At 43.3% G+C, this 26,654-nt stretch overlaps 1 protein-coding gene across 1 annotated transcript in view; it reads left to right on the top strand.

Annotated features, from left to right (window-relative positions):
* Window positions 1-5,306: 5,306 nt before the first annotated feature.
* The window catches only part of SERINC5 (serine incorporator 5), a 43,710-nt gene continuing 22,362 nt past the window's right edge, over window positions 5,307-26,654 (top strand). The window contains exons 1-2 of the mRNA XM_042825899.1: window positions 5,307-5,389; window positions 19,671-19,838. Of these exons, the coding sequence (XP_042681833.1) occupies window positions 5,363-5,389; window positions 19,671-19,838 (195 nt within the window). The 5' untranslated portion in view covers window positions 5,307-5,362. The remainder of the gene's footprint in view (window positions 5,390-19,670; window positions 19,839-26,654) is intronic.

Raw genomic sequence — 26,654 nt, 5'->3', positions numbered from 1 at the left:
TGCTCTCCACCCAGGGAATGCTTGCTGCTATCACAAAGCATGAAGCTTTTCTGAGAACACTGAGGAGGGGCATTACAATGAGCTAACACTTTGGGTTAGACAGCAGATGTAAGCTGCTAGATTGCAGTGTGTATCCCTAGCATGCTGCAAGAAGTCTCCGATACGTAAGTTTGAAGCCTGTCATTAATACGGGCAGTTCTTTGTCTCTCTTCCCTCTTATCTGACTCTCTCTTGTCATGCTCAGAGTGGGATACAGTTGGGCCTTCATGCTAGTTGAGAAGAAAGGGTGATTCAAAACAGTAAAAGATGCATGATGTGAGGAGAAGTTTTTCTCTCCATCACCAAACTCTTGATCCTTGTACTCTCATGTCACACTCATACATAATCCTTTCCCAGTCTCCCCTTGCAAGACAGTTTTATTATAAAACCTCTTTCATGTTTTGAGTTAATTTTACGTGTGTGGAAATTAAGCCAAACCTGACCAGTCTGTTTCTTGGGATTGTATAAGAAGTCTGGAACAGAAATAGAAAATGAATATATTCTGTGATGCTTGTCTAAACCACATGACTCAAGAACCTGACTGTTTCAAAGTTAAAAGCACTGGTGGTTTACTATCGTGTGTTTGCTGGCCACACCGCTTTCCTGCATGCAGTTCAATTCTTCATTCTTTCTCTTCAGCGAGGACTCTGTAGAGAGGAGTGGTAAATTAGAGGACCTGTGTTTAGACCCTTACCACCAGCCCTGACATGAGGTGTCCTCCCTTGAGGTTGTGGTTGATGCTCTTCCTATAAAAAAGTCTCAGCTGCAATGGTGACTGAACTGTGACGGGATCCCCCAGGGTCCCTGTGAGCTGGTGTTTTTTGCAACTAAATAACCCTCTGATTGAAAAAATAATCTCCTGACAGTGATAAGTACCGCAGCTCTAACTTCAGTACGCACAGATGGCAGAGCACCACCTGTATGTCTTTAATAAGCTGTACTCCTAGAGTAATTCTGGGCTCTTCGGTTCCCAGCAAAACACCAAATTTAACACTGATTCATCTTATAACCTGGTTTTTTTTTGTTTGTTTGTCTGTTTTTGTTTTGTTTTGTTTTGTTTTTACCTAGAGCATCAATTTTTTGTTTGCACTCACAAAAGGAAGGGGTTTTGTGCAATACATCCTGCAATCTGTACTGATTCCTTTTTTGATGTTTTCTACACATATACACAGTATAATGGCCTTAGTCACAGAGTTCCTAAGATTCTGGTATTTTAACACTAGAAATAAGGTCCTAAATCGTTATCTTAAATATTACAGCACACAAATACAGATGAAGTGATGGAGTTTTTCTACAGGGAACCTTATTGCTACTTTGTTTGTACTTACAAAGATAGCCTGAAATCATACAAAAAAGCTGAGAAATTAAGAGGAGAAGCTTTACTGGACCCAGTGCACACCAACAGAAGGAATAATTAGAGAGCTAAAGAGGTTAAAATTTGAAGTAATCTGGGCTGCAATGATCATGCCCTGGTGTGGAGCTCATGATCTTGAGAGATATGGGGCTGGCAAAGGGTAAAGTCAGGACTTTGAATTTTACAGGGGCACATTCCCAGTTCTTCAAAGAATTAATGGATGAGATCCCCTGGAAATTGTCATTAGGGATAAAGGAGCTAACTTAAAGAGCTGGCAGGTCTTTAAGAACACTTTTCACAGAGTGCGAGGCTCTCCATCCCCATGTGTAAGAAATCAATCAGGGGAGGAAGGAGGCCATCATGGTTGAACAAAGATCTGCTGTTCAAAGTGAGGGATGAGAAGGCAGAAGAAGCAGGGATGGGTGGTCAAAGATGGGATCAGGAAAGATAAGGCACAGATACAACTGAACTTGGCAAGGAATGCAAAGAATAATAAGAAGGGATTTTACAGATACATTGGTCAGAAAAGAAGGAGCCAGCCCCTCCCCCAGCCCCTCCTTGCGACCTGCTCAGGCTTTGGGTAGAATCCAAAAGGATGAAACAAGATGTTTCTGTATTTGAAGTTCCATAAACTTGTTTATTCATCTGTATAAAAGTTGGACCCCTTGGCAGAGATGTTGGAGACCTCATCTATGAGTGGACAGTCTGCTTAGGATGTCACAATTGCCAGGGAAGGTTCTCTAAATCCTTGCTGTAACCAGGGCTCCCAAGCGAGATATAAGAAAAGGAGGATGAGTGAATCATAGGAATGTGCATTTAGTGATAGCAGAAGCAGGCGTACAGTGGGATCCCAACAGATGGAATAGAGCTATTTGGGATTCTATGGATTCCGATGAGGCTGGGCTCCTAGATGAATTTGTAGGTGTGAAACCTGCATGAGGATGAAAAGTGGAATTAGATGCTAACAAGTGAGGTAAGATTATATTCAGTGTAAAGAAAATGTAACTGGGGAGTTTAAACAAAGATCAGGGGATCCTCTGCTTTCCTGGATGATGTGTTTGTATGATAAGGTTTTTAAAAGTTTTTAACTGTGAGTTCAGATTACTTTGTGCAAGATGCATTTTGAAATAACGTTTACAATACTAACTTGTTAGTCTCAGCAGCTCAAGGATGTAATACTAAATAGCCTACAGAATATGTTTGGCCAGGATCTGAATGTCAGTGGTAAACTGCGAAACTGTGTACAACAAATCAAGGAAGAAGGGATGAAATTGACCATTTTTACTGAAGATGCTAATGCTGTGATGTGGAATGCTCTGTTTGTATGAGAAATAGACTGCTTAAAACTGCTGCACCAGCATATAAAAATGTGATTATGACACACCTAATTAGCGAGACAGGAAATCTCCTTGACAAGATAACTGAAAAAATTCAGCATCTAAATGACCTTGAAAAACGGGATTCCTGGGGAAGTATGGGGAACCAACACACTCAGGACAATCTCCAAAGCAGAGAAAACAGGATTTCTGGAAAAAATATACATATATATTTGCAGCTTTATTAACAGATGGTATGTATGTCTCATGATAAGATTGGTGGTTTTCCAACACATGACTTATGGAAGATATGTAAACAGAGAGGGATCAATAAATCTACCAAGAAAACACAGAATTGTAAAGCGAAAGATCCAGGAACAACTTCACCCATAGCATCTTTTCTGGAGCCTGAACAGAACTTCACATCTGGAGTGTAGGAATGGAATGGAGTTTCTGCATAAGAACTAACAAGATAAATATTTTACAAATAGTTCTTTTCTGGATTGGGGGGTGGCAGGGGGGAGAGAAGGGGTTCTTTTTACTTTATCAGGGGTCTCTGATAATGTTTGCATGCTCAGCAGATATGTGAAATAATTCATAGTCACAGAGATTAGGTAGATGGGGTAATTTATAGGTGCAAAGGCTGCAGCTCTTGTCTGCCCAGCCATCAGGATTACCTCTGAGCCTTGAGTTAAAGACAAGTTGTTGGAAATATCCAAATAATGCAAGCAGGAGAGCACCCAGAAAACAGTGTTACATCTTTTTATGCCCTGTTGCCTGACGCTTATCTCTTTCTCCCCTAGTTCCTCATTGGCTGAGTACTTCAGGTTCACAATCTTCTCAACGCTTCACTAAACATACAAACACTGGACAAACAAATCTTCACTGGCTAAGCGTAAACTTTTAATTAATTAATTTAACTTCTGACCCTCACTCCACACTTGGTCATTGTTTCTGGATATCTGCTTGTCCTCCCTTGCATAGAGATAAGCTCAGAAGGAGGACAGAGGGGAATATCTTGATGCCTGCCTGTCACATTCCAATGTTCTCATGGAGTGAGACAGTCTGGCCTTGTGTAGAGGCCCTAGCTTCTTTGATGTTTGTTAAATCTGCTTTTCTTTTGCTGGGAGCTTCTTATCCTAACAGAACAACTCTACAATATGTTTTCTAATCCCGAACACTATAACCACATTATTTGGAACAAAACTATTGCAGTTTTGCAAGAAAGAATTAATCACACAATTCAGTAATAATGTTTCTAAAGCACGCTGCTAACATATACTGTATTTCTACTTTTTAGATCAATTATTTCTAAGCATAAGTTCGCATTATGTTCTACTTCTTCAAACCAATTGCCCTTTTTAATATATAATGCAGAAACAACATTCCATTTCTACCAAGTTAGACATTTCACTCCTAAATAGTGTGATAATGCCTTTACTAATCAAAAACCCTTGATTAGGAGGCTCTTTATGTTGGAAGACTCCTAATTTTTGGTACTGGACAGATGAGACCTGAGTGATAGAGAATTCAAAAAGGAGAAGTTAAATAGTTAGCAACACACATGTACAGCTAGCAACAATTTATGTTTAGCCAGTACAAATGTACATAAGTAATATTTTGTCACATGCTCATACACATTGCAAGAATATCTTGCAGAGAGCAATCAAACAAGAAAACAAGTCATGACATGCCCAAGGAAGTAAGGCAAGTGGCAGACGCCTGCCTGAAGAAGCATCCTTCCCCGGTGCTCTTTGCTTAACAAAGGAAGCATCCTTTGGGCAGAATGGAAGAGGCCTTGGAAAAAATCACCCTGTCAATGCGATAAGAGCGCTGAGACATCTTGGGAATGGCAGGACGTCCACCAGCAGGCGAAAAGATACAACATGAACTAAGAAATGTTAGAATGTAATTAACAAATGTAAGCCTTCGGTGAGATTGTGAATCTGCAGTACCCAGCCGCCGGAGAAAAGGGGGAGGGGGTAAATCTGGGAGGAGACAAGGTACAAAAGCTGCAATGTTGTTTCCGTAGGTGCTCTCCTGTTGGCAGGATGGCCGGCATTGCAATCGCGAATTAGTTTTTTCACCAGAGATCCCGTCTCCTAAAAATTATCTATCTCACACGTTTGTGACACACGCACTGGAACGCTCCGGCGGAGCGTGGTTTTGTCTCCGTTTCACGTGGGCTGAACGCGCACTGTCAGCGTGCCGGCCCCGCACCTGCCGCAGGGGCTGCCCGTGCCCTCACACCGCCTCGGCCCGTCGGGGTGAGCGGGGCGCAGGGCCGCACTGCCGCCGGGCCTCGGGGCGAGCAGCGCCGAAGGAGCGGCCCGCGGGGAGCTGCGGCACACTCGTGCGGGCGCGGAACGCGTAGCGCCGCGAGCAGGCCTCGCTCCCGCCGAGGAACGACGCGACGCGCCGCGACGCGCCCCGCAGAGCCCTCGCCCCAGCGCCGTCCGCGGGGGCCGCGCTCCCTGACGACAGCGGAAGCCGCGCGGCGGGGCCGGGCCGAGGGCTGCGGGCAGAGGCGGTGCGGCTCCGCCCGTCCGCGGCGGTACCCTGCGTGGCCCGGCCCAGCCCGCATGGGGCGGCCGCCTCGCACCGCGCCGTTGTGAGAGAGCGAGCGAGCGAGGCGGTCAGACGCGCCGCCGGCATGTCCGCGCCCTGCTGCGCCGGCCAGGTAGGGCTCGGGGCGCCGGGAAGGCGTCCTGCGCGGGCCTGCCGCGACGGCGCAGCGGAGGGCAGGAGCGCGCCGTGTGTCCCTGCCCGCGGCCGGAGGAGCCCGGCCCGGCTCGCTGAGGACACCTGACTCCCTGCGCTGCCTCTTTATAACAGCTCTGCGCTTTCGTAGCTGGGAAAGCCGCGTATTGCAGCGTCCTGTACGTTCCGGGAGGACGGGGCAGCTCCGGCGCGGCTGTCGGAACGGGTCGCCGCTGCAGCAGCTGTGCCGCGGGCGGCCCGGAGCGGGGAGCCGGGGAAGCGCTCCGCGGGCGCTGCCCGAGTGCGCGCGGAGGGAGTCTGGGTGCTGTCCCGTCCCGCGGCACCGCTCGGAAAGGGCTCGGCAGGTGCCGGCGCAGTGGGAGCTACCGGGCTGCTGCCTTCGGCATCGGAGGGGTCCTGAAGCCGGGTGCCCCGGTTTGCCCGCCTGCGGCGTTCTGATGGGCGAAGAATGGCGGAATGGGACGGGAAGGGGTGTGAGAGGCCGCGTCCAGATCTGCTGCAGGGCAGGGAAGGACGGCAGTTGTGCCCCTTGTCTTCAGGCTGCTGTTCGACGGAAATCACCTCGCCGCCGCGTTATTCTTCGCTTAATTTTTCCAGACCTTCACTTCTGCCGCAGTAACCCGTTACTACTTGTCCTGACAGCAGCAGACTAATGCTGTTGGTTTACACCAGCCTTTTACATATTCAAGCACCGTAAGGCCCGAATTCTGTTGTTATTGCCCCACTGGCGACTGCCCACCCTCAGCTTCTGATTATTTTCTTGCTTTTGTGTCAGCCCTCAGGCTGTGATTCTGTGGTTCTGCTCTGTGAGAACTGACTAGAGAGGTTTGGTGTTCTTATGAGCTGAACTCCAGCTGGTGGCAGCAGCTTGAGAGCCCAGTCTAGATCTGGTCCTGTGGCTGTTCCAGTGTTCAGCAGGCTGCAGGACTGTTCAGTTTGCCTCTGCACATCTGCTGTTCTCCAAACGGAATGCTGCCCTGTGCCACACCAAGATTCTTGCGTGTTTGCAGGAGCTGTGTTTGGTAATGCTCCCCTTGAAGAATGGGCTCCTGGGCTGCTGCCTCACCTGCATTTTTGCAGCACGTGAAGCAAGTTTTTGCCCTGCTTGGTCTCTTCCATGGAATGAAGGGAACAAAGTGCTGGTACTAGATACTGTTAGGTGATTGCTTGTCTATTCATGCCTTCCTGTCTTTTTTGGTGTAACTCCTGGAGGAATAGCTTAAAACAGAAAAGGACAAAAACATTTCAAGGCTCATATGTTGAATGGCTTGCTTTAGCATAACTGAACTTCGAAGAATTCTTAAAACCCCTCTTAATATCCTATTTAGTAATATCTTCTAGTGTAGTAATGTGTTTTATTGACACTGATGTGTCACTTCAGAGCCTGGAAAGAAACTGAACTCCTTCATGATTTTGGAGCCTAAGCAAAAACCCTAAAGTGGATGCAGTCATAGTGCCAAAATTATGCAATACCCTAGGGAAATGTATTCTGCTGGATTAAAATTTTTTTTTTTTTTTTTTTTTTTGTGAGACTTATCTGTGCTAAGTACGGCATGTTGCTGGATTTACAACAGCAAACTTAGTGTGGATAACCTTTCTACAGATTAAGATGATAAATGATATAAAACATGTTTCAGTAATGTGCACTGTAACTTTTTTTAAAGGGAAAATGGTCTTTGAGTTCATAGCTAGATTAACTCCAACCTTGATGGAGAGGGGGATGTTGGTGCAGTGTAAATAATACTTAAAAATAGAAGGGATAGAAATTCCTCTTTCTTGACCCAACTTCTTTGGGCATTTTAAGAATACTGTTAATCATGCTGGAAAATCAGAAAGGAATTTGTCTTCTCCTTTTGTATTCTCCAAAATGTAACCCTAACTACAGAAACAGTAATGAAGTGCTTGAGGAAAGATGGGACGTTATGCAATAGGTTCTGAAAAACAGCCTTTATGTTGATCTCTCCTTCCTGTATACAAAATACTAGTTTGATGGGTTTGATACCCCATGTATTTGTTCTTTTCAGTGGTTTGGTTTTTTTCCTGTTGCTGTTAGGAAGTGTTTTGGCCCTGCACTCTCTACTGAGCTGTGTTTCTGTGGTTCTGCTCTGGATAACTGACTAGAGAGGTTTGGTGTTCTCCATGTGAGCTGGGAAAGTGCAAATATCACATGTTATTGTCTGTAGGCAATACCAAAATACTGTTGTGAGTTACTATCACTTGGCCGTCAATTTTCTCCATTCAGAGTGCCAGCAAACTCTTTTAATATGAAGCAGACAATGAGTTATCAGTTTTTTTGGGTCTGGACCAAACTGTACTCAGTGTCTAGCTGATTATGCCTGTCTGAATAAGCTTATTCAGGTTTCCCAGCCCAAATTCCTGTTGTTAAAGCATACAGTGGCTAGCTGCCAAACTTTAGTGTACTTCAGTTATGCTGATTTTGCACTAAAAATTATTTTAAATAATCTTAATTAACATGGCTGTGTGACTTGCATCCTTGCCAAACAGACCATGGGAACTTGCTCTCAAGGAGCTTGGCCATTGACAAACTTCAGTTTCAGCAGCTGTTTTGTCACATAACATGTGACACAAAACTGACTTTTGCAGAAAATGGCAATCTTTTGGTGTTCCTGCTCTAATGGGCTTGCTGGTGTTTTTTATTCTGCAGGTATTTCTTTGGTAGACCCATTGTCAGGATGCAGCAAGAATACAGTCTAGCTTGGACCTCCACAATGCTTTTGATTACATAAAAACATCTGCTTAAATTGACAGGAAACAGGATTTTACATTTGGCTTTTCTTCAGTAGTTATTCTCAAGAGAATCAAGTTGAGATCATGGTTAAGAAAAGCAGCTGTTGTGGAAAATCTTTATTACAATGAATAAGTTTTGTTTTTTTTTTTTCCTAACTTAAATAAATGTAATTTATATAGTTACTATTTAGTTTGTAGGGGGCAGTGTGCTGCAGCTGGCTTGCTGAAGAAGATGGATTTTTCAATTAGAATTGGTAGTTATTAAAGCTTATAAAGCGTTCAACGCTATTTTTGTAGGTCTGTTAAATCTCAACTGCTGTCTTTAGTGCTGTTCAGTACTTGAAATCATATCAAGTAATAAACGTAGTAATATGCACCTTAAGTAGAATATGAGATTTTTATTTTATGTCCGGGCCTCTAACTCAGGTTTAAATAAAACAATAAAATGCCATATTCAGATCCAGGGCTTAGACCTTGCTTGTACTTGCCTGTGTCAGGGGCCTCTGGGCACCAGAGCACTGCAGAGCGGGACACCAACACTCGTGGACAGCTGGCTACCTGAGGTGTAGTTTGGGGTACCACAGGTACACTCATGAAAAGAAGGGCTTTGCTCCTCTTCTTCTCTCTCATTTGTAAAAATGTGGAGGTTTTGCTCTAAGGCAAATGGGTGTCCAAACAACAGAATTAACAAAGCCTGCTTTCTTAGGGCTTTGTGTGTGTTGAGATTGGTATCCTACATTGGTTTCCTCTTCTAGTAAATACTACAGCCTTGTCTTTGTTCAGGGTTGAGATGTCATTTTTCTCTACTAGCCCTTTTACCTATTTTCATGAAAATAGTGAGGAAGTAAAACCTTTGAGACCCATCATCCTCTCGTAGCTGGATAAAATTTGCTGATGGATGCAGAAGTGAATGGGAAGAGAGCTGACAACAACCAAAAGACAGTGAGGTTGTGTAAGCATTGTATTATTTTGTATTATTTTATATTTGCACTGCTAGCTTAAATTCAAAGTAATCCCTTCCCTGTCAGTGCTTAGAGGCAGACATTTTCATTCATTTTCTCATTCCTGCTTAATTTCTCATTCCTGCTTCATATTTTTTTTCTTTCGTCTTTTTCCTCTTGCATCCCACATTGTCAGCTGATTGTGCTGTGCATTTCAAGAAACAGCTTAAACACCCATACTCATACAGCAGGGGAGGGAAGGCTGTGTTAGAACGCACCTTCAAGAGCAGGGCGGTACTTTTCTGTGAAAGGATTTGCATCTGATTGCTGCATTTATTTTATTCACAGGTGTTGTTATTTCAGTGTGGTTTTTTTCATTATTGAGACTGTTGTTGCAATGGATCTACTCACAGTTGTCAGTGCAAGATGTGCTTGTTTTGGGGAACAACTGAGTGAAAGTCTTGGCTGTAAGTATGGGTGTGAGCTGGAGCTTGATTCTGCTGCCATCCCAGACACATTCCAGGTTTGCAGATCGGTTGTGTTAAGGTACTTGGGCTTCATGTTGCTTCCTTCTTAAATCTGAGTTAATGGCATTTGGGCTGAGTATGTCCTGACGTATTAAATGTTCCTAGATTTCTAGGATGTGATCAACAGTTCTGACCACTGGCTTTGACCTATGCATTGCTCAGGTCACCCAGGAAACGGATTTCAACACCAGCAATCTGAGCACTTCTGTTTTGAGGGAGGATGTCCTTGAGTTGCTGTGGTGGAAGGACAATGACATCTCTCATTTGGACTCATTAATCTGAGATAATCTCTGTAATCTTGAGCACATCCTCTGTGTCACTTCTCTGCAGCTGAAGTGCAGGGCTGTCTCCAGGCTGTGTTGTGCTGCAGTGCAAGGTGTGGGGTGGCAGAGCATGGGGTGGGCAGCTTTTGGGAGCAGTGCTTGTCTCAACAGCAGCGACAGGAGCAAGTCACTGCCTTTCTTCTGAGTCTGACACACCCAGCACTTGCATAACTGGCTAGGACTGGTGCTGTGTGCAGCTTGTGATGGAGCTCCTAGTAATTAGAGACGGCATCTGCGCAAATATTTAAGCATATGAAAGAGTTCACAGCCTGATTGTGAGAAGCTTTTTGCATTTTTTTTTCCAGCAGAACTGGCACAAGACGTGTCAATGTGTCACCTCTCAAACCAGGCTTTAGCAGGAACTCTTCCTAACAGTTTCTGAAGAGACTAGCCTCATGTTTGTCTCTTTGTATTGCTGCCACTGGCAAAGCAGTGATTTGGGAGTGCTATTCAAGATACTTCTAAAGTTGTCATTGTGATGGTATTTAAAAATGCTGATCAGAAAGTAGGAGATAGGGAGAGGTGAGCAGGCTCCATTTTGAACATGCCTGGTTAGAAATGGATGTGCAGGTGGTTGTTTTGACTCTGATATAAACTGGAATGTCTTTGGCAATGTTGTGAGCAATTATATTGTTTTATTTTTTTAAAATATAAGATATGGTGAGAAATAGTTAATCTTTTGTACAGTTTATTGTCTTTCATCACTTCGTATGAAGTGTTAGAATCTCTTTTTTCCCATTTAAAATCTGAACTCAGTAGCAAAAGTACTTTTTAAAGGCATAGCATTTTTGTGGGACAGCTCAGAGCTGTCCATTTGTTCAGAAGTGGAGCAGTTGTTCCATCTGCATGCTTGTAAATCACCGCATGAAGAAATTTCACTTTATCTGCTTCTTCACTCCTGTGAAAAACTGATTTGAGCCCGTAGCTCTTTCTGTGCCCAGTGATGCACCATGTTGTGTCTGTGCTGCCACACGTCTTAGATACAGGAGATATCATGGAGAAAAAGTGCTTGCTGTATGAAGTGACAGTCTCAGGTTATGTACAGATGATGCCATTGCTGCTAAGTCTTCCATTACCCAGCTGCTCTCTCAGTAGCTCTTTTGCTGTGAGGTTGAGAGTGCAACTCCCATGCCTGTGGCTATGGAGGAAGTGCTGGGGAGATCCAGAGAATCACAGCCATGTGCTGCTGGTAGGAAATGTCTTAAGGCCTTTGGATGGTAAACTTAAGGTAGGTGGTTTGGGTTCCCTCTTTGGTGAGCAGGGAGAAAAGACCGAGTTTAAGGCCAGGCTGGGTGGGGCCCTGAGAGGCCTGATGCGCAACCCTGGCAACCCTGCCTGTGGCAGTGGGGTGGGACCGGGTGGGCTTTGAGTTCCCTTCCAACACAAGCCATTCTGTGCTTTTAAAAGACACATTGAGCTAGGCAGGAAAGCCTCAATGAGAACCAGGGAACTGTTGCAGATAAATACATTCTTTCCTTATTCTTTTTAATGAGAGATGCAAGTAATGACTCAGAGGAATGGAGTGCCCATCTCCTTTGAGATGTTCTATATTAAAATTAATAACTGAGACATAGCTATGCTAGTAGGAGGCTGGGTGATGTGATGTGCTGCCGTGCTCGGGTCAGACTAAACATTTGCCTTGAATTTTCCATAACCACCAGGAGAAGAGCAGTTGGCCAGTCTTTAATTCAGAAATTTGGCAGCGATGTTATTTGCTAATGTTGAGCTGAGTCACCACTTAGTACCATTTGAGCAGAAAGACAAAAGCAAATCAGTCCAGCCAAGCACTTCACTTCTGCTCTGCCAGCATATGCTAGCAGCTTGCTTGTGCTTTAGCTGTTGGTGTGACTGCCTCAGACATTGCTTCTTCCAATAGGCTTCTTCCAAAGTTCTACTTCTTGTTTTATAGCCTCATGGTGATCCTGCCCCATGGTGCAGGGCGTAAGCCTCCATTTTGCCTCAGCTCAGGGCAAGAAGGCCTCATCAGAAAGCAACATTCTGGCAGGATGTGTATCTGGAGTCAGTTGTAGTTTTGCACAGCTTCCAACGTGAGGTGTGCTCCTAAAAATAGGTTCTTAGTTAACTAACGTACTGTTTGCCGAATCTCTTGTCTTGAGCCACCTGGTCACTAAAGCAGCAGTGAAAAGACATCTTAGGTGGGCAAAGAAGAAAATAAAGCTTCAGCTTTACAGGGACAAACCAATCACCACATAACCATGCAGCCAGTTGGAGACATTTTTGCAACATGTATGCGTAGCTGCAGAAGGGTGCAGTAATCCCAGCTCCTAAGTTTAGCCTGCTTGGCATTGCACACCTCGTCTTGAAACATAGCATAAGGGTTTGCTTGCTTTTTCACTCTTTCCTGAAGCTGTGAGCTGTGCTAGGCTGGTGCTGTTGCTGGTTCAGCCCACTGGGATGCTTCATGCAGCTGTGAGCGCCTGTCGGGGCATTTCTGGCAGACTTAGACATTAACAGATCAGTGATCACATTATCTGCAAACCCTACAAGCAGGGTAATGCTAGTGGTCAAGTAATCACTGTATGAAGGCTAAGCTGTTGTCAGCCCGATTGAGAAGAAGTTTCAGTGCAGCACATTCCTCAGCTCTGTGGCATGGTCAGGAATGATTTGAAGAAGTCATTACACAAAGCATTCTGTTAATATATCCTTATAATTGTAGCCACTGAATTGTTGTATAATATGCACAGTGCTTGCTTGCAACACCATAGTAGCCTATAGATGTTATGGATGGTGCTTGTGATGTAGCACTGTGGATGGGGAAGCGTGTTGTGGGAATGTTCTGCTTTAACATGATAAAAGTTATAACAGTATTTATTTGAAGAAGTAATTACACAGAATATTCTGTTAATGCTTGCTTGCAACACCACAGTAGTCTTTAGATGTAGTGGATGATAACTGTGGTGTAGTATTGTAGATTGTGAGGCTCATGTTGTAAGGCCGGTCTGCTTTAACAAGGCAAGAGAAACAGCAATGGAATGCCTAAAATATGGCAGCATAAAGATGTCCTGCTTTGTCTTCTTTACCTGTTTGTGCAGAGGTTTCCCCATTGTCCTTGCATTCCACCAGCAATGTTTGGGACAAAAGGAGTGTTGGGAGGAAGTAGGCAACCACAAGGACTAACAGCGGAGCACCAGATGACATAAAAGATTGCCAAATAAGCCTATGTCTGTTAGGAAGTCATTGGGGGTGGTAGAATAATTAATTTAATATGAATGTAATAAGTATGTAATACATGTGAAAATGTAACCTATTCACAAACAGTCAACTGGTGAAGCATTCTTGTAGTGTTACCTTGAAGCTACCCCAGTGCTGCCAATAAAGAACACTTTGCTTGACAGTAACAAAACTTTGCTGTTAAGTTTCTACACGTTGATTTTGAATCAATATAGTTAAGCTTGCTAGTGTTCTGATGGGTGCTCCCGCCGTCATCTTCTTCAGGTATTAGAAGTTGTGTCTCTGAACCAAAGTGTTAAGGAAGCTTTGCTGAGTCTTTGTCCCAAGGAAATAGGCCTTGCTTGGAATTGATATAGGTTGTGTGTCGAATAAATTAATACATAGAAACTTAACAGCAATGTTTTGTCACTGTTAAGTCAGGTGTTCTTTATTAGCAGCGCAGGGAAGCACTGGGGATATTTCCACCATAAATGCTTAAAGATAACATGATTCAGAGTCCATTGTATTTCCACAGACAGTACGTATTCATCAATTTCAGGTGAGACAATTAACATATACATGCCTACCTCAGGTAGTGAATTATGAAGTCTCCGGTCTTCTAGTCAGTGGTCTCTTCTACCTTCTAGCATCCTTTCAGCATCATGACAAACCAACTGACAGTCTTTTACTTCATCCAGTGATCTTCCTCACTTGTCCTCTAGATGAACTTTCTTCATAGACAGATGTTCAGTAGGAGAACGCCCAATTATAATTAATTGATAGGTACCAAAATTGTAACATTTGCTTACTCAGCACTTGGCGTCTGCTTATCCTTGGATAGAGATAAGTTTGGCAACCTATCTTTTAATATATATTGGGGTATTAATTTGTCTTTTAATTATATATACGGGGGTGTAGAAGATAAGGAGGATAGAGGGGAGTATCTTGATGTCTGCCTGTTGCGTCCCAACCGAATCCCAGAGTGAGACAATTTGGCCTTGTGTGGAGACCCTGGCTTTCATTATTGTGTGTCTTTTGCTGACGGTCTCTTATCAAAACAGAATAACCTTACAACATGCTTTCTAGTTTATAATACTACATCTGTAGTATTCTCAGCATCTAAAAGCCATCACAGTTTTGCAAGCAAGATTTAATCACGCAATACAGCAGTGCAACAACTGTATTTCTAAAATACACTGCAAAAATATATAGCATTTCTACTTTTTCAAATCAGTTGTTTCTAAAAACAATTTACAAAATACTTTGTGCTCTACTTCTTCAATTCAGCTGGTAGTCACTGAATACGTAACACACTTCTGGGAAACTTCTGCATATGTAACACAAGTAATGTATATAAACTGAAGATGGTTTGTATAAGAGATGTGTGGTTGGAGGATTTCCCCATGCACCCAGTGCTGCCAGTAGGAATACCTGCTTAACGGTAACAAAGCTTTTGCTGTTAAGTCCCTTCTCGTGGATTTCTTTGATTCAGGAAGCATGATGCTCTGTCAAGATGCTGTGTGGTTGTTCACAGGAAGAGATGGAATGCTGCTAAGTCTTCATTTCTTTAAGAATGTGCTTTTTTTTTTTTTTTTTAACGTGATCTTCTTGGCTTTGATTTTTACAGTTTCTGCTGACGTCTCCCAAAAGGAAGAGAGCGTTGTTGTGACAACTTTGGTACTTCCCTGTGGCTTGTATATTCAAAAAATACCGTGGGCTATTTTAGGCAGTGAGCCTGAAACTCCTCATGGATACACACTTTGTTTTAATGGCTACAGAACATATTTTCTACGACCTTCAAGATTTTTTTGGAAACATCTCTGGAACATACCTTCTAAAAATGTCACTGTGTTTACAAATGCAAAAGATAGTACACGTCCACTTCACTTCTTAGTCGTGTGTGTAAATAGCCATGTGTTGGCTCAGCATTACCACCCTCTCTAATTCTGCCATTTCTCAGGTTGGATCAGCTTGGATCTTGCCATGACCAAGGCTTGTGTGCAGAGCAGATGTTCAGAGTGCATTGGTGAAGCGTTTGCTGCAGGGAATGAGCAGCTGGTGCATGGCTTGGTAGACCTGCTGCCTTTGCTCCCACAACCAAAATGCCTGCTCACAGGGCCAGAGTGTGTGGGTCACTGGGAATGGTGTGGAGTGCTCCCCTCCTTCTGCCCTCCTGTGTGTGTGCTAGCTCCTCAGATGAAAGGATAAATTGTTTCTGCCTTTGCACAGACATCCTGTCAGGCAGCTGACAAGGACTGATAAGGCATTTGTTTCTGCCCTCTTTTGTTTTTTAACCATCTAGCTCCTTTGTTTGATTAGCAGCTACCAGCAGGGGTGCAAGGAGAGGGGCTCAGCAGTGGCTGCGGAGCCAACCTGGCCTGCAGAAGAAATGTCTGTGGAACTGTGCATGAGTATTTTTAACTGAAGAATTTCCCACACTGTTGTCTGCAGCTGCTGCTGCCCTGGTGGCCACATGTCCTTGTGGTAATTGCCTGACTTATGGCAGTCTTTGGACCAGTGAGATTTGAAGCCAGACACCACTGCACGTGTGACAAGCTCCTGCCACAGCAGCAGACTTCCCAGGGCTGCTGCCTTGGGCTCCTTGGAGCTAGGAGCTGGACAAGTCACAGCACTGTGAGGGAGCAGTGTAGGTATGGACCAGGATTCCTAAGACTTGCCTGCTTACAGAGCTTGTGGATCTTTAGTTATTTAGCTTGTTTCTCATCAGAGAACTGCAAAGTGCCTTTGTCCAGCAAAGCCTGTTTAGGAGCTTTTGTTTAATGAAAAGCTAGATTTGTAAAAGTTCTATGTCATTGCTTATTTGGTTTTTTTTCACTGCCCCTTTTTTTTTTTTTTTTCCTTTTTTTTTTTTTTTTTTTTTTTTTCTTCTTTTTTCTTTTAATACAATGAGAAATTGTGGCTGGCTTTCTGTACTTGTGGGTCCTGGGTCCCTGGAGAGACCCTCACTGCAGTCAGGAGGCAGAACGAAGTGAGATGTCCAATGCCCATAGTAAGGCATGTGGCATCAGACAGTGGTGGTGCAGCTGTGCGCTGCAGCAGCCTTTGAACAGAGAGCTCATTGCAGAGATGGACTTTGAAGTTTGCCGTCCAAAGATAACATCTTTGAAAGCTCTCAGGTCAGTGGCTCACAGCCAGCCAGCATCTCACTCTTTGGGACAGAGGCTGTTCTCATATATTTTTGGATAACACCTATTTCATTGCGGCCCATTCTGGAATGTAGCTAATCATAACCAGAGTTACTCTGTTTTTTCTTTTTTAAAAACGTGGGGCTGTGGCTGAACAACCTAACCAGTTTTCTGTGGTTTCCATGACTATTCAGAGTGTCTTGAGGAGTGTCTGAAATAAGATGAATGCACTGCAGTTTTTCACAAATACTGTCAACTTATAGGTTACACGCTGACTATCAGAAGCTATCATTAAAGTTTCACTAAATAATGAGAAGCAATGTGCTAGTGAACTACATATGCTATTTAAGTATTTGTTGCTTTAAATAGCAGCTCCTGGGACTGGAGGGCTCCCAGGACTGGAATAGCAGACACGTCCCTGGACATGGATGAAGTTTCACTGGCAGAGCTCTGTAGAACTTAAGAAAATGATGTTCCACTCTCACTCCTAAAAATGCCAAAGCTGTGTAACTTTTCCATTCTTCAGTATAGTTTTTAATGGTATGCTGAGTACAGCCAGCAGTTGAAATACTTCCTAGATACTTTGGATCTGGCTGATACAGACTGAAAGAACCTTCAGTATTAATTTTTTTCTTCTTTTTTTTTTCATAATTTTGAGGTGGATAGGTTATGTTTTTCAGATATATTTTTGTTTTGAAGTACTTTTTTTTCCCAATTGTTTGCTGAATAAATAGATCACCATAGCGTGGTTATTTCTTGAATTTGCAGTTGGTGCAGTAAAAGATAATTTCACTCAGCTGGCATTGTCTTCTCAAAATGTACTTGCCTGATGTGCTTATGCACATTGTGTTTTTAATTAACAACTTTGGTGCCAACATGAGCCCATTCTGCTTATTTCCCACAGCTTAAGTTTCATGTGTTGTTGGGAGGATTTCTGTGCCCCAGCAGTGGCAGTTCTAGAAGCTGCTTGCATGGAGGCTGTGTCTTCCCTGGTGTGAGGCGCAGCAGTGAACCCAGAGCAAGGCAGAATGTGTCGTGCTGTCCCCATTTTGCTGTATGAGCCACACAGCTGCTGTGGAGTGAGGCATGGGGATGAGGACAGGAAGTCTGAGCTTGAGTGTTGCAACTGATAATAGTGATGAGGAAATAGCAAGCTGGAAGTCTTTTAAAGATCCTTCTTTTTTGCCATGATCAGATACTCTGATCAACCAGTCTAGGAGCCAGACTGTGGGGTTGCATCAGAGACACATGTCTGCAAACAAACACATGGGACGCCTGCCGCTCCTGGGTCAGACAGGCTTCGCTGCTGAAGGAGAATGTGTCCTAGGAGGAAGGCTGTGTGTCTGTGTGTGTGTGTGCCTGGACAACTCAAATGCAGCGTTTGCTGTTTAGAGCATACCCTGATGACAAATAAGTGCATTTTGAAGTCTCTGGCAAGGGCTCATGTCTGCAGCTACTTGCTAGCTAGCAGCGAGATCCTCTGGCCATCTGTGATCCCATGAGAGGGCTGAGGAACTGCAGGGCACATGTGCCAATGGACAGTACTCTGGGTATTCTTAAGCCCATGACACATCCAGTGCTTGTCCCTGTACTGAGTTCTGGCTGCCAACAGCCCAAAATCAGGAGTGCGGGCAAGTGGGGGTGCTTGGATCTGCAGCAGGGCCTGGAAGAGAGGCTCCTTGTGCCTGGGTGCCCGCTGATGTCCAGAAATTCCTGTGGTTGCTTCTGCTGAGAGAAGGACGGGGCTGTATGAAGCTGATGCCTGTTGCAATGAAAGGCCCAGCCAAGGACACTGCTGCCTTATGTACAAAAATAACACATACATTTGTAGTTTTACCTGTGACCTCCTAAAGTGGAAGGAAGAGAAGGTGAATCCAGCTGATCTGGAAGTTCATGATACTGTCAACAGCAGGGAAATAATGAGCCCCAAGTGAAATCCTTCACAGGACTTCTTTTGTGCCTTCTCCTCTGCTGAATAAAGAAATTATTCTTTATGCTTTTTGGAATCCCTTAGGTTTTTATCTTGGATGCTCATATAGTTGCAGGAAGAAAGGAAATAAAAACATACACACAATTCCATCTCTCAATGGCATTTAAATACTACAGACAATATTAGCTGAAGTAAGACTTGGTATTTGTCTTGGTATTTGTTTTACTTGTAGCTGTGTTATGCATTCCTTCTAATCTCTTCTTTTTGCAAAGATGAAAATCACTAATTTAATCTTTGCTAAAATGTTTCTGACCAGCTGTGAATTTGGATTTCTTCTCTGGCTTTCTTCAGTTCTTCCGTATAAGATTATGCCATTACATTTCAGTCTTTCAGCCTTTTTTTTTTTTTTTTTTGCTTTGTTTGCAGTAAGCAAAGTATTTCAAAGCTTTCTCTACTACAGAGGGTATTTAGAATTGTAAATGTGATTTTTGCTTATTTGTTTTTGTAATTATTACCTGTTTACAGAGTTGTAAGTGAACTACCCCAAGGTGTTCCTTAAGCAGCTTTTCTTCACCACCTAGATTTGCTTAAAATCTTCAGTAGCTTACAAATTCCTGTAGCAGAATAATGATTCCATGTGTCTACCAGGAATAAGACTTCTTTTAAGAGGGCAGTGTGGTTCCAGTGAACTGAAAAGCATAGAATCCTTAGAGTTAGAAGCATCCTTTGGAGGTCATCTAGTCCTGCAGTAAGCAGGGACACCTATAGTTACATCAGGTTGTCCAGAGCCTGGTTCAGCCTGACCTTGGATGTCTCTAGGGAAGGGGCTTCCAGCACATCTCTAGGTAATCAGTGCCTCACCACCCTCACAGTAAAAGACTTTTTCCTTATATCCAAGCTAAATCTACCCTCTTTAAGTTTGAAATCATTGCCCCTTGGCCTATCACTGCAGACTCTGCTATAGAGTCTGTATAGCTTCTTGTGAAACAAAACCCATCTCCAGCTTGTCCTGGCTACAAAATTCACTGTGTTCTATGTGTTAAAAGCAAACAGATTTTGAGTCTGTGCTCTTCTTCTCCAGATTTGTTTCTTGTGTAAGGGGAATTGTGTACTGCAGGAAGTAGAGACTGACTGTTGCAGTGCCTGTTCTGCTTGGTGGAATGTGACAAGACTGTGATCTGTGCACAGACAGCAGAGAGTAAGGCGAAGAAATCAGGAGCTGTTCTTTCTCGCCCCCATCCTTTGTATGTGGGAAAGCTAGAAACTGGTGTGTTTGGGCCCAAGGATTTGACATAGAGGACAAGCTACTTCTACTTAAATACTGATGTGCTAAAAGGAGATGACTAAAGAAATTCTGGAGTTTGTAGGAAGTCTCCCAGTTTTGCCATGTGACTGTTGCAGTAGAAACATACTGGTGATAATGGAATGACGTGGATTTTTGTCTTCCTTTCCAGTTGGCCTGTTGCTGTGGTACTGCTGCTTGTTCCTTGTGCTGCAAATGCTGCCCCAAGATAAAGCAGTCAACAAGCACCCGCTTCATGTATGCTCTTTACTTCATCCTGGTGACTATTATCTGCTGTGTCATGATGTCGACGACAGTAGCTAATGAAATGAAAACACACGTAAGTAAGATATGCACTACTGCTTCTGAGGGGAAATGGAGCTCCATCTTTCTATTTTCTCCTCCTGTATGAAAGAACACTTCCTTTTCAGAAAAGGCAGTCCATTCTTTCTACCCACCCATTTCCAAACCCAGACCAATACACTCTGAGTGTATTTCACAACAGCAAGAGTCAGGGATCCTGGAAGTAGTGGCCTGCCTTTTCTTTTGTTGTAGGGAAACCCACTACTATAAACTCATCCCAAGTTTGCTGTGTAGGTAGTTTCAACACATCTTGTAGTAGAATAAATTGCTTTAGTCTGATGTTGAGTTTCTTTGGTAGCTTGCTAAGTAGTAGAAGAAGCAGCTAGAAAGCAGCACTTCGAGAATTGTGTTTATAATACTAATTCTGTGTCCTTTGTGTTATGTGACACACTACTACTACAAAGCACAATGCTGCAAATCCTGTGTAGTGCATTTTCTTCCACATGTGTTGACTCATCATGTTCACATGGCCTCTAACTACAGCAGACATTGTTCAGTTCTAATTGTCTTTTTAATTAAAAAGCTTCAAAAGCATAAAAGGAGCTATGGCTAAAACTAGATTATAAAATTCAAATTTCTTTCAGAATCCTAATATATAACTTTCCTGAGATCAGATGCCAGACCTGTTGTATTTCATCTTTGGTTTCATTTCTTAAGCCACTTAATTTGCTCTTAGTAGCATAAATTCTTTCTCTCACTCTATAAGGTACAAGAAAATAAGTCTGTTTTTAAGTAGAGAAAAACAATGGCCAGACCATTTACATTTTAAAAATTAAGCAATGTGGGATTGAAACTTTCCTGCCCTGAGCTTCAGGCCTGCTTTGAGGCTGTCACTGTACTCACCCTGAAGATTCAAAGTACTTCAGTTGCTCTGAGCATCTAGTTTTCTATATTCCTTCCCAAAGAGAGAGTCCCAGAGGGAGCATGGTGATGGTCATTTCCTTGTTTTACTGACTGTTGTCTGAGTTGGTGCCCTACTTCTGTCCCTGGCTTTTAGTTAGCGTGAAAACCATCCCTCTGAGGCAGCCTGGGCCAGAAGCTGGTGGTAACATCCTCTAACTGAAAGAAAGGTGAAACAACAGGATGACATACGGCTATCTTGAGGGTTTGGTGCCAGCTATCTTTACCCCATTATGCCCTTTTTGTACATTTTGTCCTAACTTTCTTTAGTATTGCTTTGCTTGGATTATCACAATGCTGCCTTCTTACCTCTGGTCACCAGAACTTGCAGTCAGATCTGTAAGAGTGCCTACTACAGACACTGAGATGTGACTGTGAGCTGCACCTCAAAAGCTTTTTAACATGATGCTGAAGTTTCTTGCCAGGACTTACTTTGACTTAGTGGAAGCTTAGATTGGCAATAAAGTGAATAATCTAAGGAACTGAAGCATATGGAAGACAAATTATATGCTAATAGGTATCCAAATTTCATAAATTCACTTTTCCATGAGTAGTGTGGTTTTGATGCTGTTTTTATTCCTAATGAAAAAAACTGTCTCCCTGTCCAACAGAAAAGTGATTCAAGCAGGCTTCAACAGCGTGCTTTTCAGTCTTGCCAAATTCCTTTTCCAGTTTGTAGTCTTTAAAGCTCAGTGTAGGAAGAAATGGCATGAAAAGTAGCTGTTAGTGTGAAGTAGAAAGATAATTACCATCTTAATTTAGAGCACTTGATGACTTTGAATAGGAAATTGACCATCTGAAAGTAGTCTTTCTCCTCTCTAATTTAATAATTCTGGACTGTTCAGACTCTTGAAACTAACTCAAGCCTGTTCTAGTAAAGTGCACCTTCAAAATATTTGTCCAGACAAACTGGTCTTGGCTTCCCAAAGATGAACTGTGTTTTGAAAGCACAGGGCACTTAATGATTCCTTTGCTTTTGGCTGGATCACAGAGTATTCTTAAATCCTGAAGCCAGTCTGTAAGCAAATACTTAGCAGAATGCTTTTAGGACCTTGCGTTCTTTTTCATGAAAGGGACATCATTTCATTTCATTTTAACTAGATTTGTTTATTTTTCTCTGTTAAAAAATATTTAAAATTTCAGTGCAGTCCTTTATGAAGCCATCACATTGCCAGGAAACCATGAGTCTGCTTTACCAATTTAGAAATCAAATAATCACACTGATGTTACATGAAAGGAATCTCACCTTTATCGGTTCAGATACCTAATAGTTGCACTGATGTTATGAGAAAGGAATCTCAGCTTGTTAGTGAAGAAATTTTGATTGTTTTGTTGGTTGGTTACAAATTCCCAAGCCGGAAATAGATCTCAAAGTATTGTAGCCCGGCAGCCTTTGTATCTTTGAAGTTATTTTGAGAGGAAACAACAGCAGTGTACATCTTTTATGGACACCATAAAAAGACTTTTAAAAACGTTTGTTTTAAAATAATTCACTTGCCTCCAATGTCATGCCTTCAGTCTATCAATGTATGTTTCAGACAGGATTTTTAGTTCCTGAGTTGTCAAATTCTGCAGGTGCCAGCCCAGCGTTGGGAACCTGCTCGAGTAGAGTATACATGATTTCTTTTTGGTATGTTTTTCTCTGTTCTTTTCATCCTTCCTTCTTATCTGATCCGTTCCTGTGCCCATGAGACACAAAGGGAGAGAGACTGGAAGAGTTAAATTCTGAAAAATGTGCAGAGAAACCATGGCATTTATCTTTGATCTCTGGGGAGGAAGCAAGAAGCAATGGTGAGGGAGTGGATAGGGAGTGAAACAAATAGGAAGGGAGTGGTTTGCTGTGGAGAATAGTTTGAACTGTAGCAAGTAGGATAGATTTCAAAGGAGCAAGGTTGTGTGTATCAAGGTGAAAGGTGGGATACAGCATCAAGATGTGCAAACTTTAACAATGTGGACAGGAACAGGACAGGAACGCCTGGTGACAATAAAGTTATACAAGTTGGTTTTAAAATTTGACTTTGGTCCAAGAGGAAGCAAAGCAGGACTCAACTTGAAGAAAGGCTTCTGTGATCTGTGTATATATTTTTCCAGTTATTCTGGTGAGAACCAGCTATAGCTTTATACTGGCAAATGTTCTGTTGAAGCATGGCCTTGCATTTCACAGGCTTTGAAATGATGGTTGATGCAAAAGAAGGGAGATAATATTTGGTTTGTCAAAAAACTGTTAATTTTAAAAAAAATATATGTATTTCTTAATGTCAAAGCAGTTTCAAAACTACTGGTTTCATCCTGAAAGTACCCATGTCCTTCTTAAATAATAAAACAAGAGTCAGAAGGAGGATTTCAGGAAAACAAATGTTCGTGAAAACCAATTCATTATTGCCAAAGCATTTCAGTTCTGAATGGTTATATGTTCTGGTAGAGCATATTTTCAGGCTCATTTCCCCAGGCATAACTGCATTACAGTTTGTTAAAATGTAAATTTGTCACCAAACCCAAGTTTTTAAATTAAGCTGCCATTGCCTATTTCTGACAAGTATTAAGCTGGCAAGCTTATGCATGTTTTGATCACACTGTTTTTTTTTCACTCCAGATATCACCTGTTTAAGACAATGGATTTTACCTGTGTTTTTTCCTTTAGTTTCACCACTAACAAAGATTTTCTTGTATACTTTCTCCATTTTCATAACAAATTTCATCTGCCACATTCTCCCTCTATTGGATGGAGGCATGTACTGCAGGTTTCTTTGGCTCTTAAGGCCCTTTGTTCTCACATGTCCAAGGGTTCCCAACATTGTCACACTCATGGTGTTGGGCACAAATATGTTCAGGCTTGGAGGTGGCCCAAATGCAGCCGACTTGAGCCTGGGCAAAGCACAGCTACACCAGCTTGCTGCCGCATCACAGTTAGTTAAGATGCCAGCAGCTTGACCTGATAGGAAAGCAAATTCAGGGCAGTCTGAACTTGTTCTTCAGATGTTTCTGCTCCAAGTAGTCTAATCTTTTTCTCATAATTATTGCCATTGTCTCAAAGGGTTTCAATTCACTTTAAAAAATTACCAATTTAACGATGTCTTTGCACATCGCAGAATCACAGAATGACCAGGGTTGGAAAGGACCTCAAGGATCATGAATCTATAATCCCCTTGCCACATGCAGGGCCACCAACCTCCCCTTTTAATATTAGACCAGGCTGCCCAGGGCCCCATCCAACCTGGCCTTGAACACCTCTTGGGATGGGGCATCCACAGCCTCTTTGGGCAGCCTGTTCCAGCACCTCACCACTCTCTCTGTAAAGAACTTCTCCTGACATCCAACCTAAATCTTCCCTCCCTCAACTTAAAACCATTTCCCCTTGTCCAGCTGTTATCAACCCTTTGAAAGGGTTGATTCCCCTCCTGTTGGTAGGTTCCCTTTAGGTATTGAAAAGCTGCAGTGAGGTCACCCCGCAGCCTTCTTTTCTCCAGGCTGAACAAGCCCAGCTCCCTCAGCCTGTCTTCATAGGGGAGATGCTCCAGTCCCCTGATCATCTTTGTGGCTCTCCTCTGGACCCTCTCCAACAGCTCCCTGTCTTTCTTGTACTGGGGGCTCCAGACCTGGACACAGTACTGCAGATGGGGCCTCACAAGAGCAGAGTAGAGGGGGACAATCACCTCCCTGTCTCTTTTGGCCACCCCTCTGCTGATGGAGCTCAGGATACCATTTGCTTTCCGAGCTCTTGCTCTTCATCCATCAAGATGATCAACCCCTGGTCCTTCTCCACAGGGCTGCTCTCAAGAACTGCTCCTTCCAGTCTGTATGGATGCCTGGGATTCCTTCGGCCCAAGTGTAAAACCTTGCACTTTGCCATGTTGAACCTCATCAGGTTCGCCCAGGCCCACCTTTCTAGCCTGTTGAGGTCCCTCTGCATGGCATCCCTTCCTTCCACCATGTCAGCTGCACCACTCAGCTTGGTGTCATCAGCAAAGTTGCTGAGGGTGCACTCGATTCCGTTGTTGATGTCATTGATAAAGATGTTGAAGAGCACAAGTCCTGAAACAAACCCCTGGGGGACGCTGCTCGTTACCAGCCTCCATCTGGACATAGAGCCATTGATGACCACCCTCTGTCTGTGGCTTTTTAACCAGTTTCTTATCTCTCGGGTGGTCCACCCACCAAATCCACATCCCTCCAATTTGGAGATAAGGATGTGGTGGGGGACCATGTTAAAGGCCTTGCTCAAGTCCAGGTAAATGATATTGGTCACCTTCCCCTTGTCCACCAATTGCCATCACTCCATCATAGAAGCCACCAGATTGGTTAAGCATGGCCTTCCCTGGTGAAGCCGTGCCGATTTCTCATGTGATCAAGCATGTCATCCAGGAGGATCTGTTCCATAATCTTCCAAGGCACAGAGGTGAGATTCACCAGCCTGCAGTTCCCTGAGTTCTTCTTGCTCCCCTTCTTGTAAATGGGAGTGATGTGACCCTTCCTCCAGTCATCCAGGACCTCACCTGACAGCCACGACTTTTCAAATATGATGGAGAGCGGCTCAGCAACAACCTCAGCCAGCTCCTTCAGGACCCTGGGATGCACGCCATCCGGCCCCATAGCCTTGTACACATTCAGTCTTATGAGATGGTCTCGGACTTGCTCTGTCCTCATAGTGGGGGGGAATTTTCCACCCCAGTCCCCACCTAGAGGTTTAGGTTTGCAGGGCTCAGGGACATGAGAAATACTGGAATCCTGGCTGCCATTGAAGACCGAGGCAAAGAACTCATTCAGTACTTCAGCCTTCTCTTCAAAGCAGCACATGCAGCTATACGTGCGGTTATCCAAGAAGAGACTGAGTTTTTGCAATGTCCCCTACTCTGAGGCCAGGGAATTAGCTTATGGTACTTGTAAAGGGAGGAAGGTAGGTACTTCATCAAGCTTGGCTAAGTAATCCGTGACTCCAATAGCCAGAAAACTATCCAGCGAAAGGAAAACATAATAAAAAACTTGGGTTGGACAAGCTGCTTGCAGCTGAGTGTATTTCAGAGATAAAATTTCAAAACAAGAATTGTCTTTTTAAGCCTTCAGTGATTAAGAACACCTGTAAGGCTTTATAAGTTGTTCACAGCAGTAGTTCATCTTGTTGTGAAAAGATGCCCTTTTCATTACATCAACCCATTTGTCCCCAGCAGTGTACTCATGTTCGTTATCTGCAAGGATCCCCAAGTGTTTGGTTTTGTTCTTGATTTGTTACTTCAGGATCACTGGTCTCTGAAAAAGATGTTTAGTTGCACAGGGGTGTTCCTGGCCATCATTTATCAGTATATAATGTTGTGCATCCTACATAGTGTTGAGGTCTTTGTTGCTCGTGTAGGCGCAAAGTAAGCTGTTGTTCTTGTGAATCCATCCATTTTCTCTCAGCCTGATCTGTAAGGAAATTACTGCAAGAAACAGAAAAAAACATAGAGGGTCAAGAATTCCATCAAGACATCAGTAGAATTCCACGCAATAAGAAGCTATTTGTAGCTACCTAGAGATCTGTTTTTAACTGACTAGCTAATTAGTCAAGCGTCTTGGTGTTTTTCTTGTTTTAAAACTCATAATCAGAATGCTATTTGGTACCAAGTCTAGATCTAACAGAAACTCTGTATAAACAGTATGATCATCTATATAAAAAGAAACCTTTGATTTTTCTCAGAAATAATGTTCAGTACCATGCTGATGGATGGCAATTACAAGCAAAGGATTGTGAGGTTAGCCATCAACCCACTTGCTTTCCCTGTTGTTGCTGTGGCCCCTGGCTTGCCCTGGCAATGATGTGGTATTGATAGGTCTCATAATTATTCCATTCAGTCCATGTGCTCATTTGGAATGCTGGCACATTCAGCCAGTTTGTCGTTTCATTGCTTTTCAAGACTTA

Source organism: Centrocercus urophasianus, unplaced genomic scaffold (genome assembly GCF_019232065.1).
Source record: "Centrocercus urophasianus isolate 14NV4802_14NV808 unplaced genomic scaffold, USGS_Curo_1.0 seq_25, whole genome shotgun sequence".
NCBI classification, from domain to species: Eukaryota; Metazoa; Chordata; class Aves; order Galliformes; family Phasianidae; genus Centrocercus; species Centrocercus urophasianus.
Note: the sequence above shows the minus strand (reverse complement) of the source record. Positions and strands in the feature narration are given on the sequence as shown.